This window comes from Moschus berezovskii, chromosome X (genome assembly GCF_049115385.1).
Source record: "Moschus berezovskii isolate FMDL1 chromosome X, NW_MosBer_1.0, whole genome shotgun sequence".
Taxonomy (NCBI): Eukaryota; Metazoa; Chordata; class Mammalia; order Artiodactyla; family Moschidae; genus Moschus; species Moschus berezovskii.
In genome coordinates, this window is record NC_142488.1 from 142,949,040 (window position 1) to 142,969,193 (window position 20,154).

General features: G+C 45.5%; 1 protein-coding gene across 4 annotated transcripts in view; it reads right to left on the reverse strand.

Annotated features, from left to right (window-relative positions):
• CD99L2 (CD99 molecule like 2) overlaps window positions 1-20,154 on the reverse strand; it is a 114,566-nt gene that overhangs the window by 3,282 nt on the left and 91,130 nt on the right. For all 4 annotated transcript variants that reach the window (XM_055393862.2, XM_055393860.2, XM_088833917.1 and 1 more), the window contains 4 exons: window positions 16,678-16,743; window positions 5,906-5,944; window positions 5,651-5,770; window positions 913-978 (listed from right to left, as the gene is read on the reverse strand). In XM_055393862.2, coding sequence (XP_055249837.1) covers window positions 913-978; window positions 5,651-5,770; window positions 5,906-5,944; window positions 16,678-16,743 — 291 coding nt within the window. The remainder of the gene's footprint in view (window positions 1-912; window positions 979-5,650; window positions 5,771-5,905; window positions 5,945-16,677; window positions 16,744-20,154) is intronic.

The following is a 20,154-nucleotide window of genomic DNA, read 5'->3' on the forward strand; positions in this document are numbered from 1 at the left end:
CCCCCAGGGAAGTCCCTGGGAGGAGTATTTTAAACAAAGCATGTAACATAGCACCTGGTACATGGCAATACTCACACAATGGTGGCCAATGACTACAGTGACTGCTACTGTGGAGTCCATCTTCCCGTGGCTGAAATTCTGGGCTATTGCATCCAGACAGTGCAGTGCTGCCACAGACCATTCTAAACCGCCACATGGAGCCCTGCCCATCACATCCCCGGGGGCACCCCTCCCCTCACCAGACAGCCACCTTGGCACCCATCCCAGGATAGGCACACCCCAACTCCTCTTTCACGCCCACCCCAACCTGCAAGCCCCTGGGCCTTGGGTGATGGAAAGTGGCCTGCCCCCTTCTCCACAAAGCCTTTCCTAACCGCCTTGCTGGCATTCTGGGGCCACAGGTTGCATCTGCCTTGAGTGGTTGGCCACCGTGGGCCAGAAGCCTGATGCCACACAGCTTGTCATGGCTGGCACTCCCATACCCAGAAAGTGCTTGATGAACACAGAACAGGGTGGGGGAGAGCGGGGGCTCCCATTACGGGGTCTGTGTTTTTCACAAGTTCTTTCTTGCCTTTGGCAGTTTTCAAATGGAAATGGCCTGGTACTCCATCTAGAGATTCCCCACAAGTTTCTGTGGGCATTTGGCTGGGAGTATGAGTGTTTTCACTCACAGGGTGCCCCTCAGTGTGCAGACGGCCCTGACTGCGGTCCTGGTGTGCCCAGTTTCAGGAGGCTGGAGTCTGGCTGGGGAAAGCAGAGTGCTGGGCCCCTGACTTCTGCAGCCCATCTTTCTGGCTGGAAGTTTTAGGAATGGAGACCTCTGAGCCCCTGCTTTCCCAGCACAGCTCTGCTCAGTGCTGGCCCAGCCATTAGGAGGCCTTCAGCAACAGAAAGTGACTAGGAAGTCCTCACCTTGGGGCTCCTCACATACGACAGCTTCCAGGTTCTCCCCTTTCACGTAGTCCGCGTTGAGACCCTCTGCAAAAGGCCAAGGGTGGAGTTTGTGATTGACACAGAAGCAAAGGGTCCCTGGCTATGATGGACAACTCCCGACCAAGCCCTCCATTACGGTGAAAAAGCCAAGTCCCTTAATGAACTCAGACTCCCGAACGTGCTGCCCTGCCCAGGGTTTCTCAGCTGGACGGGCTCCTGCAGATAGCAGTGTGGAGTGTCCTGCAGACAACAGTGTGGAGGGCCAGGACCCGCTGACAGCTGCTCTGGTCTAGTCAGTTTGGGGGCTTTCTCCTCACTTATGTCCAAACACAGTTTGGGGACTCTATGAAGCTGAGTACACCCCATGTCTTCTGCTGCTGCTGCTGCTTGGGGAGACTCAAGAGTCCATGTCTTATCCCCAGAAACCGCATCAGAGCCCTGGGCCTGTGGGAAAATCGGGTCATGGTTCCCACGAACCCACTGAGCAGGCACTAGTGCAAGTCACTCCACCATCCTGGGCTGCACTCAGGTTCCTGCCTGCCCTGGGCTTTGCTAGGCTCAAGATGGACACCGGGCGGGCCCAGGAAAGATGGACGTGTGGCTAGTTAGCAGGTGTGGTCAGTGCTCACTTGGGCCGGCAAGGTTGATGGATGAGCTGGCACACGGAGGGGCGTCCTGAGGCTCCCAAATAGGTGTTCAGATGCCAAGCTGGCACGCACCACACTGTCTTCTGCCCACAGGCAGCCCTCTGGTTGCTCCCCAGGGATGACTGCCAGTGGGCATCTGAGTCCTGAAGAGGGCCTCCACCCCCGCCCCCACACCTCTGAGACACAGTCACACCCAAATGCCCATGTGTATCAGGGAAAAGTAAAGATGGTTGTGAGTGCCAGGGAACAGGATGGGGTAGAGCGAGGTGAGGAGACAAGAGCAGCATGGAGGGGAGGAGAAGGGGGTGGGTGATGAAAGGCAGACACCAACGCAGAAGGGGACAATGAGTAAGTCAGAGCACGTCGTTACCTTGACCTTCTGCTGCATCTGAAGGCAAGACACAAAACTTAGGACCCTGGAGCAAAAACTCAGCCCCTGGCAACAAGCCAGATGGGCTTTTCACGCGACACGCTGACCCTTGGTGCTGGAGAGCAGAGACAAGGGAAGCAGAGGGTACCCAAGGCCAGGACCTGTTTTGTGGCAGGAGAGACTGCAAGGTTCCGAGCACCATGGCAGGGTCAGGCCCTCCTAGCAGTCGTGTGCTGTCCCCCGGGGCATCCCCATGTGCTGGGTGCAGAGTGGCTTCTGCTTGGCCTTCCCCGACTTACTTCCCTGTGTGAGTGGCTGAGGCTTAACAGAAAGGGTGGGGATGGGAGATGCTGAGTCCTGGCTTCTCAGGGGATTGAACCCCCCACACATCCACAGGGCTCCTCCTGATGCTACCCCAACACAGAGGCCAGGGACACTTTGGTGGATGAAACACACACACAGGCACCCACGGGTGCCGACAGTTCAGAGTGATGGGATGGGGTGGTGACACAGAAACCAGTAAGCCCCCATCCCACGCCATGGGCTGCACACTGGGTCAGCAGAGGGCGCTGTGGCAGCAGGCAAGACAGACATCCTCCCACAGGCTGCAGAGCAGGAAGGCGGCCAGGGAGGGTGTCCCGGGCCAAAAGGATGAAAGCTGCTAGGGGAGGAGAAGGCATGTCGGACAGGGTGCTGGAGAGAGCAGCGCATCCTCAGGGCAGTCAGTGCGGCTGTGCAGAAAGGCTTCTGGGGACACAGACCACAGGCGGGAAGCAGAAGGGACATGGATGGAACCATACCATGAAGGGCTTTGAACATCAAGCTCAGGGGCTGGGTCAGAGGCACACGGAAGGTCCAGGGGGAGCAGTCCCTGCACACTTGAAACAGAGCCCACGGGCTGTTCACAGCAGAGAGAAGTGGCAGGGAGCCCAGGGCAGGTGCGGGGGGGGGGGGCAGGGCTAAAGGAACTGTCCAGATGTAGGACAAGGAGATTTGGCAATGGAGCAGAGCACAAGCCCCAGGAATGGGGACCCCTCTGATGTCCCGTCGGGGGGACAGAAGGACCAAGGAGGGCCGGAGGGATTCATAAGGGGAGGTCATGGACATAGGAGCAGATGCAACTTCCAGCTTTGGAAGAAGATGTTGCTAGCACAGGGGACAGACACAGAAGCAAGAAGGGGCCTTTTTCAGATGTGGAGGATGCTCTGAACTCGGTTTCCTTCAAAGGAAACTGGGGCTGATAATGGTACTCGCAGGACAGTGTGGGTTCAGCCACGACAAAGACATCACTGACAGACCGAAGGGAAAGGACTGGGGGGCGTGCCCTCAGACCAAGTCAGGGGCTGGGAGAGGCCCACGGGTTCTGTGGGTTCCTGGGAGCCCCTGTCAACCCTCCAAGCACGCTGGCTTCCCTGGGCTGGGCCCCCCAGCACGTGGCCCAGCAACACCCTAACCCCTAGAGCCCCAGCCCCCCGAGAGAGGTCACATCCACGTCCTGCCACCTCAGTATCACAGGTTTATTGTCCCCCAAATGCTGTACAATTCACTGAGTTCTGTGTACCAAAGCCTTCATATTCTCAAGTTTTATTGGGTTTTGACTGCTAATCCAACTGGCGGAAACTTGCACCTCTTCGTTTTAGGAAACAAGCGGGAAAATAACGTACTTTCACCTGAGTGCCTCTGCAGAGACAGACACAATCCACACATCTATTCGGTTTGGAAGTCAGCCTCTCTCATCCTCCCTGTTCCTACCTACCAGCACTCTTTCCTTCTGGATTTATTGCTTCCCATGTGCACTGAGTTCCTTCAACAGTCCCCTTAGCCGCTGTCTCATCTATAAACTGAAGGCACCCGCCATGATGCCCCATCGGGAGGTGTCATGCTTGAGGCAGTGATCCAAGCTGGGCAGGGTTGGGCACTGGTGAGCGTGGGAAGCAATTCTTACTCTGACTGCAGACCCAGCTTTTACTTCTTCTCTTATCCAACATGCAATTTCAAGTCTCCAAGCCACCCCGTGTCTCCCTGGTCCAACTCTGTTGTGGGCATGTCTTTGATTAACCATGGATTGCGCTCATCTCACTGTTACAGTTACAATGCTGAACTGGGGTGAATGGTGGCCCCCAAGGCCTCTGTCCATGTCCTCATCCCTGGAACATGTAGATGTGACCTTATCTGGGAAAGGGTCTTTGCAGATGTGACTAAGTCAAGGATCTCAAGACAAGATCACCCTGGATTTAGGGTGGGGCCCACAGTCAATGATGAGTACCCTTTTAAGAGCTGGAAGATGACACAGTCACAGAGATTGGAGTGATGCGGCCATAAGCCAAGGGATGCTTGGGGTTACCAAAAGCTAGGAGAGGAAGAAAGGATCCTCCCTTACAGCCTTCAGATGGAACCAGTGCTGCTTCCACCTTGATCTTGAACTTCTGACCTCCAGACCATGAGACAATAGGTTTGTTGTTTTAAGATGCTTGTTTGCTTTTGAGCTGGGACAAGTGATAGCTCTAAGGCCAACCCCACCTGCAGATCTGTACTCCTTCTGACTGTTCACACCACTCTTCACAACCAAGCTCTGGAGCTATAGCAGGGCAGCCATAAACAGCTGTGTAGGTTGTGCACTGAGATACGTGCTGTCCCTGGGGTACTTCTGTGCACAGCCTGTGGAGCTGTATGCCGTGGCCCTGGTCACGGACATTGTATAAGAGTAGAAGCACCAAATGTCATGGCCAGATGGAAAATCAGGCTGGAGACATCACCAATAGCTACACGCAAAGCATTCTAGGACCCAAGTCCATTTCCCGGGAAGCTCAGCTCCAGGCTAGAATTAAGGGCAGAGGCCCAGAGCAACGGCAGGGGAAACTTCACAAGAGATGGTCCTGAGCCACAGGAAACAGGAAAACTGTGGCTGAGTCAGGTTCCCTTACTTGAACTAAAGATTTCCCATCTTCAACCACAGGCATGCTCTGCACACAGCAATATATCAATGCTGTGCTTGTAAAACAACTGAGTGTGGTCTTGTTCGTCCTCAATGGCATCCCTGTGTGGATCCCTTAACACAGGGTGCCTATAGGTGGGTTTCTGACACAGATTCCATCTGTAACTATTCCATTCACACACCATGGACAGACTCACCGCTACAAACTAGAATGATAGCCAGCAACATGACAAAACTCTTCCTCTTGCATTCCTGTTCCTTTCAAACAATTCAGGATTCCGTGTATTTTAAGATTCTATGGCTCACGGGGGAGGAGCAGGGGCACCCTTGGGATCCGAGAGGGAGGGAAGGGTCACCAGGGTGAGGAGTGGGCTGGCAGGCCCAATGGTGCTGCCTGCTGGGACTCAGAGATCTGGGGGACGCCTGCCTTCTGTCACCAAAGGCCCCACATCCCCTTGGGTGAGATCTGAAGCCACATGGAAACCCAGAGGCTCTTTCCTGTCCTACGAGAAGCCCAGTGGTCACCCTTGGAAGACCGAGGTCATTGGGCCCACCCCAATCCTCTCTTCCAGGCTGGTTTATACTTCAGTTCAGCCTAGGTCTGTCCCCGAGGGCTTTAAAAATTACAGCCCCACCTCCACCTCACCCCGGGGAAGTCTGCTGAATCTCAGCTTGCTCAGAGTTCTGCCCTCTCCTCCTCCAAAGCCCCAGCCCTTGGTTCATCTTCTGCTGTGGGTTGGCATGGCCTCAGGTGGGTCCACTTACGTTGTATGCTGAAGCAGAACTTCTTCTGCTGGTAGGAGATGTAACTGGACACAGCACCGATCAGCGCCATGGCCAGAGCACTGGCCACGCCGGCAATGGTGCCAGTCTCTGCTGACATTCCTGGGCAGAGGGTGGTGGGGGAGGCATGGAGAGAGGTGGCCGTCAAAGGAAGGTCGGGAAGGCCAGCCCTGAGACCCAAGCAGCCAGCAGTGTCCCCTTGTGGTTTCTACAGAAACCTCAGGATTCCCAACTCACCAGAGTCAGAGTTGTCCCCGCCACCATACTGGCCACCACCTGCATAAAGGACAAAAGCAATCAGTGTCCTCTGTGACCACAGCTCAGGGTCGGGAGTGACAGCCCCTTCCTGGCTTGCTGAGACCCCTCTTCATCTCTGCCCCAGAGGGCTTCGCCCTGACTACAGCAAGACGTGCTTCCTTATGCCTGCCACCTGCCCAAGCCGAGGGGGAACTTTTTATTTTTGAAACGACAGTGACTGTGCATTGAGAACATATAGTATCCTGGCTCTTTACATGCAGCACTGCCATACAAGGGGGCAGGTGCCCCCTGCAACCATCCACAACACCCCACGGAGTGAAGGTGCGCAGGTGAGGGACCTGCCAGCAGGTGGCAGAGCTGAGCTCACGCCAGGCAAGCCTGACTCTAAATGCCAACACTGTGGGTCCTGTGCACCTAGAGCCTCCTGTAACATACATTTACTCTATCTAATTACAGAACCACAGTTATGTAAAAGTTTGTTTTAAAAAAAGGGTGAAAGACTAGTATAAAAACAATTCATCATCCTACTATTCAAAGAGATTTATGGTTAATATTTCAATTTCCTTTCCTCTTGTGCTTAGCCCTTTTACATGCTATTCTTCAAATTCAGATGCTTCTACTCCGGTAACTTAGGTACACAGGATTAAGTGATAATCAAGAGCTTTTTAAGGCCATCTACCTCTAGCTTGGCATATAGTGTGAGTTGTTTGTGGAACACAAAGCAATGCAAGCTGACAATCCCTTATCTAGGATTTTGAAATTCAAAAAGCTCTGAAATATCACAGAGATGGAGAATAGATTAGTGGTTGACAGGGGTTAGGGAGGGTGAAGAGGGAGGCGGTTGGCTGTGATTAAAAAAGGAAAATGGGAAGGACCTTTGCAGTGACAGCACTGTTCTCTCGATTGCAGTGGTGGTCACACAAACTTAAACGTGGTTGAATTTCAGAGAACATACACACACAACAGCACACACACAGACCAGACAACAGCTCCCTGACAAGCAAGGGATACCATTTAGGACATTTAATTAGCCCTGAGCGCTCTTTCCTGGGCGTCCTCTTCATCTCAGGAAACAAGCTTATTAATGAAGGGAGACTGTACTCCCAGAGCCCAGGGTTCTTGGGTTCTTGGGGGAAACCGCTCTCGGATGCCGGAGGCAATGACCTTTGACATTTCCTTCAGCAATCAAAGACTCTGGGTGGGGGACTGTAGGTTCATGAATTGTAACAAATGTACCCCCTGTCTGGGATGTTGCTAATGGAGAGACTGTGGGTGTATGGGGGGTATGGGAACTCTGTACAATGTGTTCAGTTTTGCTGTGAAACTGCTCTAAAAAATAAAGTCTATTTTTAAAAATAAGAGACTTGAGGAAAAAAATGAGATTTGCTATGTTCCCACCTGGGGTTGAATCCTTGAGTTAAATATGTTTTATAGACATCCCTGATTGGATATGAATGAATATTTACAAAACAAGGAGCACTAGCATTTTCAAAAATACTACCACTGCTGTTAGAGAAAACAGACCAGAGAGCAGGACATGAGTCACCCTGTATGTAAACAAGTCAGCAATGAGGTCGCCTGTGAGGGCTTGGAGTTTGGCTGCATTGGCCCATCACTGCTCCCTCCTGCTGTGCCTGAGGTGGCTGTTGTCAATGGTAGCAGTGAGCCCCCACACGGATGTCCTCTGCTGACCTGTTCACATCACTAGATTTCGAGGTGAAAAGTGAAAGTGAAGTCGCTCAGTTGTGTCCAACCCTTTGCAACCCAGTGGACTATAGCCTACCAGGCTCCTCCATCCATGGGATTCTCCAGGCAAGAATACTGGAGTGGGTTGCCATTTCCTTCTCCAGGGGCTCTCCCCAGCCCAGGGATCAAACCCAGGTCTCCTGCATTGCAGGCAGACGCTTTACCCTCTGAGCCATCAGGGAATCTCAGGAATGAGCAATTCTACCCACTCTTTCTTTCACCTCGAACTGGAATGAAGCTGAGTGTTCCCCAGTCTCTCTTTCCTTATTAATTCTTGATTGTATGAATCCACAACAACTTGAACCTCATGATCTGTATGGCCATGAGCTATGAGAGTGTTACTTGAAAAGAAAACTTGAGGCCCCCTGCCGAACCTGCCTAGAGGGGCATGCAGAGGGAATACGGGGCTTCCCTTGGCTGTCAAAGAGATGCAGATACTCAATTCTGTAGTCTAGGAATTCCTAACTGACCACAAGTTATTGGACAAAAGTGTTCTTCTAAGACGATGAAAAACAAATGGTATTCCCTTCTCAAAAAAAAAATAAAAACACACATGTAATCATGTGATCACATTCTGTGGGTGACCCATTGATCAAATGGGCACATGGGCTGAGATACTGTGAGGGTAAAGAACAATTGGAAAACAAAACCGCAGTCATCCTAGATCCTTCCACCACTTCCAGTTCCATGAATCTGAAGTGAACTTGGCCACAAAGGTTTGCCATTGAAGTTAGCCAAGCCAGTGTCATGGTTTTGACCCCTGTTTGACTACTGAGCTCTGTTTACTTCCTCTGAGCACAGGCTGAATCCACTTCCTTTACAAAAGGTATACCATGCAAAAAATGCTATTGGGACATCTGATGACCCACTGGCATAACAGATTTATCCAAACCAACACCACCCATGGAAATAAGTTTCCAATAAATATAAAATAGATGAAGCAATAAAAAGCACTAGAAGAAAATGTGCAACAACATTTATATTGTCTCGAGGTAGAGAATGACTTTCTAAACCTGGCCCTCAAGCTAGGAGCCTAAAATAGAAAAGATCATACCAAAAGTAAAAACTTCACTATTAAAAGCATAAGAAACAAAAGGGGAAAACGGGTTAACTTCAAAATCAACAACCTTTGTGCTTCATAACATATCATCAAGAAAAGGAAAGACAATCCACAGAATGGAAGAAAACAATGGCAAATTCTATATCTGATAAGGGATGAATATTGAGAATAAAGAAATTCTACAACTCAGTAAAAAGGCAAAGAATTCTGTTTAAAATGGACAAAGAATATAAGACATTTCTCCAGAGAGATATTCAAATGGCCAATAAACACATGAAAAGATGCTCAGCACCATTAGCTACCAGGGAAATGCAAACAAACCCACAGTGAGATAACACTTCACACACATTAGGATGCCTAGAATCGAAAAAAGGTAAATAAGTGTTAGCAAGGATGTGAAGAAAATGGATCTTTCATATAGTGCTGATGGGAATGTAATATGGTACAGCTGCTGTGGAAAACAGGTTGGTGGTTCCTCCCAAAGGTAAACACAAAGAGTTTCCATGAGGCTGGACAATTCCACTTCTAGATGTGTATACCCAAGAGAATTGAAAACACATGACCACACAAAAACTGGTATGCTGATTTCATCATGGTATTAGTTGTAAAAGTCAAAAAGTAGAAACAAAATAAAAGTTCATCAATTGATGAATGGGTAAGTAACATGTTTTCAGAAGGTATAAAAAGGGATTAATAATCCCTAACATAAAAGAAGCCCATACACATAAATGAGTAGAAAATGGGGCAAAAGGCATGAACAGGCAATTCACATAATATAGTAAGAGTGTCTAATAAGACAGAGATGAAACGTTTCATGTCTTGGATTCAAAGAAATGGAAAATTTAAACAGGAGAGAATTTTGTACAGGACTTCCCTGGTGGCTCAGACCATAAAGCATCTGCCTACAGTGCCTACAGGGTTCAATCCCTAGGTCAGGAAGATCTCCTGGAGAAGGAAATGGCAACCCACTCCAGTATTCTTGCCTGGAAAATCCCATGGATGGAGGAGCCTGGTAGGTTACAGTCCATGGGGTTGCAAAGAGTCAGACACGACTCAGTTATTTCACTTCACTAATCTGCAAAGATGACAAAATTAACATATCCAATAAAGGTGAGTATATGAGCAAACACAAAACTGTTTACTTCCTAGAGATGGAAATGGTATAATTGTCATGGAAAACCATTTTGCACCACACTCAAAGAGTTGCACGTTTAAAAATTTACACCTCCTGTGACCCAGAAGTTTAAGTTCTAGGAATTTATCTGACACATAATTATGGTTGTGTGCTTTTGGTGATGAGGATGTTCGTTCATCACATCACTGTGTATACTAGTAAAAGGCTGCAGGAAAAACGCCTTCTGCACAAATATAGATCCTCATTAAAAAAAAATCACAGCAGAACATATTATGCAGTGGTTGACATGATATTTTACAGGACTCCTTAATGACAGAAAAACATATTCAGGGTATTACTGAATTTTAAAAAAAGCTGGTTTTAAAAAGGTTAACATGATATCATTTTATTTTTTTAAATTAACTTATTTATTTTAATTGGAGGTTAATTACTTTGCATTATTGTATTGATTTTGCCATACACTGACATGAATCTGCCCTGAGTGTACATGTGTTCCCTATCTTGAACCCCCCTCCCACTTCCCTCCCCATCCAATCCCTCTGGTTCATCCCAGTACACCAGCTCCAAGCATCCTGTATCATGCATTGAACCTGGACTGGCGATTCATTTCACATATGATAATATACACGTTTCAATGCCATTCTCCCAAATCATCCCACACTCACCCTCTCCCACAGAGTCCAAAAGACTGTTCTATACATCTGTGTCTCTTTTGCTGTCTCACATACAGGATTATCGTTACCATGTTTCTAAATTCCATATATATGCGTTAGTTTACTGTATTGGTGTTTTTCTTTCTGGCTTACTTCACTCTGTATAATAGGCTCCAGTTTCATCCACCTCATTAGAACTGATTCAAATGTATTCCTTTTAATTGCTGAGTAATACTCCATTGTGTATATGTACCACAGCTTTCTCATCCATTCGTCTGCAGATGGACATCTAGGTTGCTTCCATGTCCTGGCTATTATAAACAGCGCTGAGATGAACATTGGAGTACATGTGTCTCTTTCAATTCTAGTTTCCTCAGTGTGTATGCCCAGGAGTGTGATTGCTGGGTTGTATGGCAGTTCTAGTTCATTTTTTAAGGAATCTCCACACGGTTCTCCATAGTGGCTATACTAGTTTGCATTCCCACCAACAGTGTAAGAGGGTTCCCTTTTCTCCACACCCTCTCCAGCATTTATTGCTTGTACTCTTGGATAGCAGCCATTCTGACTGGTGTGAAATGGTACCTCATTGTGGTTTTGATTTGCATTTCTCTGATTATGAGTGATGTTGAGCATCTTTTCATGTGTTTGTTAGCCACCTGTATGTCTTCTTTGGGCCACTCATCCAACCTCACCCACAGTGAGGAAACTCCTCAATAAAGAGAACTCCACAAACTGCCATAAGAAGGAAAGTGATATCATTTTAAAAAAAATAAACATTTACAAATGTATAACTTTATGCACAGAAACAGTCCTGTGGACTTCCCTAGTGGTCCAGTGGTTAAGAATCCACCTGTCAATTCGGGGGACATGGGTTCAACCCCTGGTCTGGGAAGATTCCACATGCCACGTGGCAACTAAGCCTGTGCACTGCAACTACTGAAGCCTGTGCACCACAAGAGAAGCCACTGCAGTGAGAAGCCTGCACACAACTACAGAGTAGCCCCTGCTGGCCACAACTAGACAAAGGCTGAATGCAGCAATGAAGACCCAGCACAGCCAAAAATAAATGAATGAATGAATTAATTAATTTTAAAAAAGAAAATACTGTGAATATATACTCCTAAGTATTACTAGTGATTCTCTATAGATGGGGAAATAATAAATAAGTATTTTTTCATATGATTTTTTTAAAGATGTTTAAAAACATGCAAGCCTCATGCAAATCTGTCCACCTCTACTTGCCTACAGCTGGAGGAACAGTTCAAAGAGGCTATTTCACAGGTCACTGATAGGATCTTCATTTTCACGGACAGTATGTTTTGCATCCTCACCTGCCTTCTGAGTTCACAATTTCATATCACAACTACATACCAAAGAGTCTAGAGTTGCCTTCTGTTGTACTAGAAAATCCCTGGTACAACATATTTCAGACTGCAATTTACTCTATGGACAATTCATCCCACCACCCCCCTTTCCCCTCTTGGTATCCATACATTTTTCTCTATGTCTCTATCTCTGTTTTGCAAGTAGGATCATCTATACCATTTCTATACATTCCACATATATGTATTAATATACAATGTGTTTTTCTTTCTGACTTACTTTACTCTGTATAAGTCTCTAGGTCCATCCATGTCTCTACAAATGACCCAATTTTGTTCCCTTTTATAGCTGTTGTTGTTTAGTCACTAAATCGTATCTGACTCTTTGTGACTCCATGGACTACAGCATGCCAGGTTTTCTTGTTCTCCACTGTCTCCCTGAGTTTGCTCAAACTCATGTGCATTGAGTCACTCATGCAATCTAACTGTCTCATCCTCTGCCGCCTTCTTCTGCTGCCCTCAATCTTTTCCAGATGAAGGAAACCATCAGCAGGGTCTTTTCCAATGAGTCGGCTCTTCACATCAAGTTGCCAAAGTATTGGAGCTTCAGCATCAGTCCTTCCAATGAATATTCAGGGTTGATTTCCTTTGGGATTGAATGGTCTGATCTCAAGAGTCTTCTCCAGCACAATAATTCAAAAGCATCAATTCTTTGGCGCTCAGCCTTATGGTCCAATTCTGACATCTGTCCATGACTACTGTAAAATGCACAGCTGTGACTATAAGAACCTTTGTTGGCAAAGTGATGTCTGTGCTTTTTATGGCTTTTTTATGGCTTAATAGCATTTAATTGTATATATGTACCACATGTTTGGGACTTCCCAGGTGGCGCTAATGGTAAAGAATCCACTTGCCAATGCAAGAGACATAAGAGACATGGGTTCGATCCCTGGGTCGGGATGATCCCTTGGAAGAAGGCACGGCAACCCACTCCGATATTCTTGCCTGGAGAATCCCATAGACAGAGGAGCCTGGCAGACTACAGTACATAGGACTGCAAACAGCTGGACACAACTGAAGTGACTTAGCCCACATGCACACACACCATATCTTTATCCACTCATTTGTTGATGGACATTTAGGCTGCTTCCATGTCTTGGCTATGGTAAACAGTGCTGCAACAAACACTGGGGTGAATATATGTTTTTGAATTATGGTTTTCTCTGGGTATATGTGGTATAGTCACTTTAGAAGACAGCCTGGTGTCTCAGATGGTAAATAATCCACCTGCAATGCAGGAGACCTGGGTTTGATCCCAGGGTTGGGGAGATCCAATGAAGGAGGGCATGGCAACCCACTCCAGTATTCTTGCCTGGAAAATCCCCATGGACAGAGAAGTCTGGCAGGCTACAGTCCGTGGGGTCACAAAGAGTCAGATATGACTGAGCGACTAAGCACAGGGAAGTTTGTTGTAAGGCTAGATTTACCATGTGACCAAGCAATTATATACCTAGGTATTTACCTAAGTGGACTGAAAACTTATGTCTGCACAAAAACCTGTATATAAATATTTACAGCAGCTTTATTTAATAGTCACCAAAGACTAAATGCAACCAAGATGTCCTTCAACAGGTGAATGGGCAAAATGTGGTACCCTCTAGACAATGGAATATTATTATAAAGAAATAATATTATCAACCCATGAAAAAACATAAAGGACCTTCAATGTACATTTCTAAGTGAAATAAGCCAGTCTGTAAAGGTTATATACTGTATGATTCCAGTTATATGACATTCTATTAAAAGGCAAAGCTCTTGAGATGATAAACAGATTTGTGGTTGTGCTAAGAGAGAATGGATTACGGTTGAGGAAAGACAGTGGCTGAGTACCAAAGGGGTGTATAGGAGAACTTTTGTGGTGATAGAACTGTTCTGTGTGCTACTTGGGTGGTAGACATAGGACCATGTGCATTTGTAAAAATCCGTATGAATACATATCACGAGGAATAACCTTTAATGTATACAAGCAAAAGAACAAAGCAAAATATCAACCAGGTTAGTGGGAGATGCCAGGATGTGAATATAGACTGTGACAAATGAATATATCTACATTATAAATGTGTCTAAAAACTGCACTGAATGGAGGGGTAATAAAGCAGTTAAATGAGTAACTTTTAACAAATGGTACTTTGACAGACACTATAAGGAAAAACCAAAAGAAGAGAAACAAACCCTGGACTGTAATTGGTACAGTTGTTTCTCAAGGAGTAAGGATTAACAAGTCTGTTTGTGCTATATGCAGAATTCTGAGCTCAGCACCAGAATATGTGCTCAGCACCAGAACTGAGCAAGTAAGTAAATAGCTGTTGGATGGTAGCTTTCTCATTGTCGAAGACAGAAGTTAAAGATCAATAAGAAAAGAATACTATGTCTCCAACTGTCATCTACTGCCAAAAGGCTCAAGTATGAACTCATGTTTAGGTTAATATAGATGCTGATGAATAGATACAGAAATAATTATAGATACATACGTGTATATACATCCATATACTTCCTATTTCGTAGGTCTGCCCAGTTTAAGGGTTTAGAAGTAGCAACATCCCACTAAAGAATATATTCAACATACAGATCTTGGTTTCTAATTCTCTTCCCCAGTGGGAAGAAAACGGACCCAGCAGGCAGCAGTATTTAGAAAGAAGAAGTGAATGAGACCAAGAAAGTGGGAGAGTGCGAGGAAGGACCCAGAAATAATGTGGAGAACGAGGTGGTCAGCAAAGTATGCTGCAGAGGTCACATGGGGCAGAGGGCTGTGACCACCAAGAAGTCACTGGAGATGAAAGAGCAGCTTTGGGGAAATGGGAGTAGAGGCTTGCATACGCTGAGGAATAGACCAGAGGGGACAATGAGGAGATGCAGTCAGTGAAAATACTAGGAGGAGGCTGATGGCACCAGGGCTGATGGGACCTGCTGAGAGATTGTCTGTGTTTTCCCTACAGGGCCATTAGAAATGTTTTCTTAAAAAATATATATATATATAACAGATAACATACTACTTCAGAAATATACTCCAAAATTATGGTTGAGTCTAAGTGCTAAAACTCAAGGTTAGAAAATTCATTACTTAGGATTGTTTTATATTGAAGATCAACATTTATTTAAATGTAATGTTTTATCTTCATACATGGCATTAGCATGTTTGCATAGAGGAGAGTGTATGAGAATTTCATCATGTTCTTATCATAACCTATGCTGCAGTTTCACACTCATAATTTTTGCCCAGACTCTATTTTCTTTTGTCTGACACCTATAATGACAGAGGGTATAACTTACGCTAACAATTGATTATTCTTTACAAGAGAAGTTCAAATATGAGCCTAATTAAAGAATTTCCTAACACTTCTTCCTTGCTAATAAGGAAATCCCCCGACATGTCACTCAGACTTTCATTTGTGTGCATGCTTACACATGCTGCTACTGCTCTCTTCTCACCATCTGGAAATACCATTTGTCACTGGGAGTAATTGGCTAATTTGCTGGGTTTGCCCTTTAAATGTTCCATGTTCTCCTGACATCTGTGAATTTCATTTAGAGATTTTCAGAGCTTTTTATTCAAAATTGAGCTGTTTGGAAAGGTGTTCTGAAGGACTGATTTGACTACAGTATCCTTTAATCAGAAGACAACACTGTTCCCACACGAAAGGCACACAGCCTGAACTATGGGGAATGTAGCAGGCTGACACTAGATATACTCATGACATGTTACACTCAGAATTTGTTATACTCACAACCACAGTCTCAACCACAACAGCGAGTCACCACAAAATGCTACAGCCACAACTTAGCATCACAACATGTTACCATTACAATTACAACTGTAAAAATTTCCATCATTAATGATGAGTTATAACATATCACCAGAACAGGTTACAACCACAAGTAATTTTGCCACATCAAGTCTGGCTAACACTGTCTCCATACTAGGATCAGATCTTGACAACATATTAAGATTAAAGGTTTAAATCTTTGCATGACTTGGGGGGAATGAAAAGTATCTGGCCTTGGGGGAGGGTGTCACTATGAAGAGCTGACAGGAGGTGGTTTCTCTGTGGTGATAGAACAGTTCTGTCCTGACTGTACTTACAGTCACTCAAATCTACACGTAATAAAATGTCATCGACCCACAAGTGCGTGCGTACACACACACAGAACACACACACACGACTATATGCAAAATCTGATGAAATCTGAGTAAGGTCTATATATGACTTAATAACAGCAATGTACCAGTGTTGGCTTCCTGGTTTTGACAACGTAACTATAGTTTTGTTAAGATATCGGGAGAAGCTGGGTGAAGGGTACACAGGAGTTCTCCTGAACAATTTATTTATTTAGTTTTACAACTTCTTGTGAGCCTTAAACTATTTCAAAATCAAAAGATATTTTAAAAGATATCTGACTTGCTATGGGTGTCTTAAAAAATAATTTTTCTCATCATGAGATTCGCTCCTCCCATCCCAAGAGTGACAGGCTCCTCAGGTTGGGAAGGCTGTGCCCAACAAGTCCCCTGACCTCAGGTACAATAACTGGTGCCAACTGGCAAATGGCATCTGCTAGTATGGACACATTATCCTGTGTAGTGCCGTGGCTTAAAGAACATCAGGGGAAATGTGTGGCTTTTCCAAATAGTCTTGTAAATCCTCCCTCCCACAGCTGCACAGCCTACATCATTCCAAGTGAAGCCCCAGAGGCCGGGTGAGAACCACTCTCCCAACCTGGCTGCTGTGTAATCCTGTCTTTAGTGAGAATAAGGCATTTGGACAAATCGATGCTCCTACCTTTACCCTTGTCAGGTTTGTAGTCACCACCCCCTACTATGTCTTCAAGATCCTTGTCTGAAAAACCTGGAGAAAACGAAACACACATTTCAATGCCCAAAAACATTTCTCAGTGACAAGAAATCTGTTACTTAATGTTGTCTAACATCCCCAGAAAGTGATTGCCACTGAACAGGGTCTGTGATGAATGCGGTAAGCAAGACTCTCAAGGGGCCCCCAGAATCCCTCCCCCACAGTGTATACACCCCAGCATCCCCTGACTTTGAGTGCGGGGGGACTATGCATGGGATGGCTTCACCCCATGATTAGCTGATATTATATGCTGAGGGGAAGGGACTCTGCAGTAACCGGATCAGTTTGACTTCACATTAATCAAAAGGGAGACTTTCCTGGGGGGCTTGAACTTAATCAAGTGAGCCCTTCAAAACACAGCTGACCCCTTCCTGAGGTCACACACTAGAAGCAATAGACTCAGTCTTCCTCTCCCCCACCTCCACCCCTGCCCCATTTTCCTTCTCTCCCCGTCTCATCTCTGTTTTTCTCCTGGTGGCTTTAAAGAAGCAAGCAACCATTCATTCTAGAATGGCAAGGATAATGGTTCTCTCCCAATAAGCACATAAGCGTGGATGACAACCCAAGCTCAGCTGAGATCCCAGACCCAAATGACACTATGACTGCAGCTGCCTGAGGCCCTGAAGAGAAAACTCAGCTTAGCTGTTGCTGAACTTCTCATCAAAGGAAACCATTTGTGATAATCTGTTATGCGACAATAGAAAACTAATACAAGAAAACCAAAAAAGTTATTTTATTATAGCTCAACCACTGAGTACACATATTTTAACATTCTGTGTGATGAAATGGGAAGCATGCTTAAAACATTTCTGTTCCACTCCGAAGTCTATAGTTGTCTCAAAAAAGCACACGTGTGACTGTTTCAATTGTGTTTTGTATTAGCTGCTTTCTGTCATGGAAGATCACTTTTACTAGAAAAAAAGAACGATGTGCTAACTATGGTTATGGCGACTTCAATATTTGGCAGATGCTTTCTTGAAAATGAATAAAATGGGGCTGTCACTTTAAAGAACACCACTGGCAATATTTGTTGCCAGTGATAAAATTTCCAACAAAAAAGAGAATTTTGAAAAATCTATATCTACCACTGTGAGTTTAACAGCTTTCCAATATGTAAAGACTTTTTCTAATGAGATGTATGGTGATATTAACAAATGTGAATTTCAGGCACTGCATAATGAAATAAGGCATTATGTGAGGCTCAAAAGACCTCAGAACATCAGTTCAGTTCAGTCACTCAGTTGTGTCCAACTCATTGCAACCCATGAATCACAGCACGCCAGGCCTCCCTGTCCATCACCAACTCCCGGAGTTCACTCAAACTCATGTCCATCGAGTCGTTGATGCCAGCCAGCCATCTCATTCTCTGTCGTCCCCTTCTCCTCCTGCCCCCAACCCCTCCCAGCATCAGACTCTTTTCAAGTGAGTCAACTCATCGCATGAGGTGGCCAAAGTATTGCAGTTTCAGCTTTAGCATCAGTCCTTCCAATGAACACCCAGGACTGATCTCCTTTAGAATGGACTGGTTGGATCTCCCTGCAGTCCAAGAGACTCTCAAGACTCTTCTCCAGCACCACAGTTCAAAAACATCAATTCTTCGGCGATCAGCTTTCTTCACAGTCCAACTCTCACATCCATACATGACCACGGGAAAAACCATAGCCTTGACTAGATGGACCTTGGTTGGCAAAGTAATGTCTCTGCTTTTCAATATGCCCTCCAGGTTGGTCATAACTTTCCTTCCAAGGAGTAAGCGTCTTTTAATTTCCTGGCTGCAATCAGCATCTGCAGTGATTTTGGAACCCCAAAAAATAAAGTCTGACACTGTTCCCCCATCTATTTCCCATGAAGTGATGGGACCAGATGCCATGATATTAGTTTTCTGAATGTTGAGCTTCAAGCCAACCTTTTCACTCTCCTCTTTCACTTTCATCAAGAGGCCTTTGAATTCCTCTTCACTTTCTGCCATAAGGGTGGTGTCATCTGCATATCTGAGGTTATTTATATTTCTCCTGGCAATCTCGATTCCAGCTTGTGCTTCTTCCAGCCCAGCGTTCCTCATGATGTACTCTGCATATAAGTTAAATAAGCAGGGTGACAATATACAACCTTGACGTACTCCTTTTCCTATTTGGAACCAGTCTGTTGTTCCATGTCCAGTTCTAACTGTTGCTTCCTGACCTGCATACAGGTTTCTCAAGAGGCAGGTCAGGTGGTCTGGGACTCCCATCTCTTTCAGAATGTTCCACAGTTTATTGTGATCCACACAGTCAAAGCCTTTGGCATAGTCAATGAAGCAGAAATAGATGTTTTTCTGGAACTCTCTTGCTTTCTCCATGATCCAGCAGATGTTGGCAATTTGATCTCTGGCGCCTCTGCCTTTTCTAAAACCTGCTTGAACATCTGGAAGTTCATGGTTCACATATTGCTGAAGCCTGGCTTGGAGAATTTTGAGCATGACTTTACTAGCGTGTGAGATGAGTGCCATTGTGCGGTAGTTTGAGCATTCTTTGGCATTGCCTTTCTTTGGGATTGGAATGAAGACTGACCTTTTCCAGTCCTGTGGCCATGGCTGAGTTTTCCAAATTTGCTGGAATATTGAGAGCAGCACTTTCACAGCATCATCTTTCAGGATTTGAAATAGCTCAATTGGAATTCCATCACCTCCACTAGCTTTGTTCGTCGTGATGCTCTCTAAGGCCCACTTGACTTCACATTCCAAGATGTCTGGTTCCAGGTGAGTGATCACGCCATTGTGATTGTCTTCGTCGTGAAGATCTTTTTTGTACAGTTCTTCTGTGTATTCTTGCCACCTCTTCTTAATATCTTCTGCTTCTGTTAGGTCCATACCATTTCTGTCCTTTATCGAGCCCATCTTTGCATGAAATGTTCCCTTGATATCTCTAATTTTCTTGAAAAGATCTCTTGTTTTTCTTATTCTGTTGTTTTCCTCTATTTCTTTGCATTGATCGCTGAGGAAGGCTTTCTTATCTCTCCTTGCTATTCTATGGAACTCTGCATTCAGATGTTTATATCTTTCCTTTTCTCCTTTGCTTTTCGCTTCTCTTCTTTTCACAGCTATTTGTAAGGCCTCCTCAGACAGCCATTTTGCTTTTTTGCATTTCTTTTTCATGGGGATGGTCTTGGTCCCTGTCTCCTGTACAATGTCACGAACCTCCGTCCAGAGTTCATCAGGATATGACCTAAATCAGAACATCAATACTTCCCAAATGACCAAAGTGTAATGCACAAAACCATGAATGGGTAAAAGTTCCATTAAAATGTACTAGAGAGTCCCTGTGGAATTTAATGAAATCGAGTATGGAAAATTCATTGATATGGTTTCATATTCTACACTGCACTTAACCTATAAGAAACAACCAGTCGTCAAATTTGGGTGTCTTA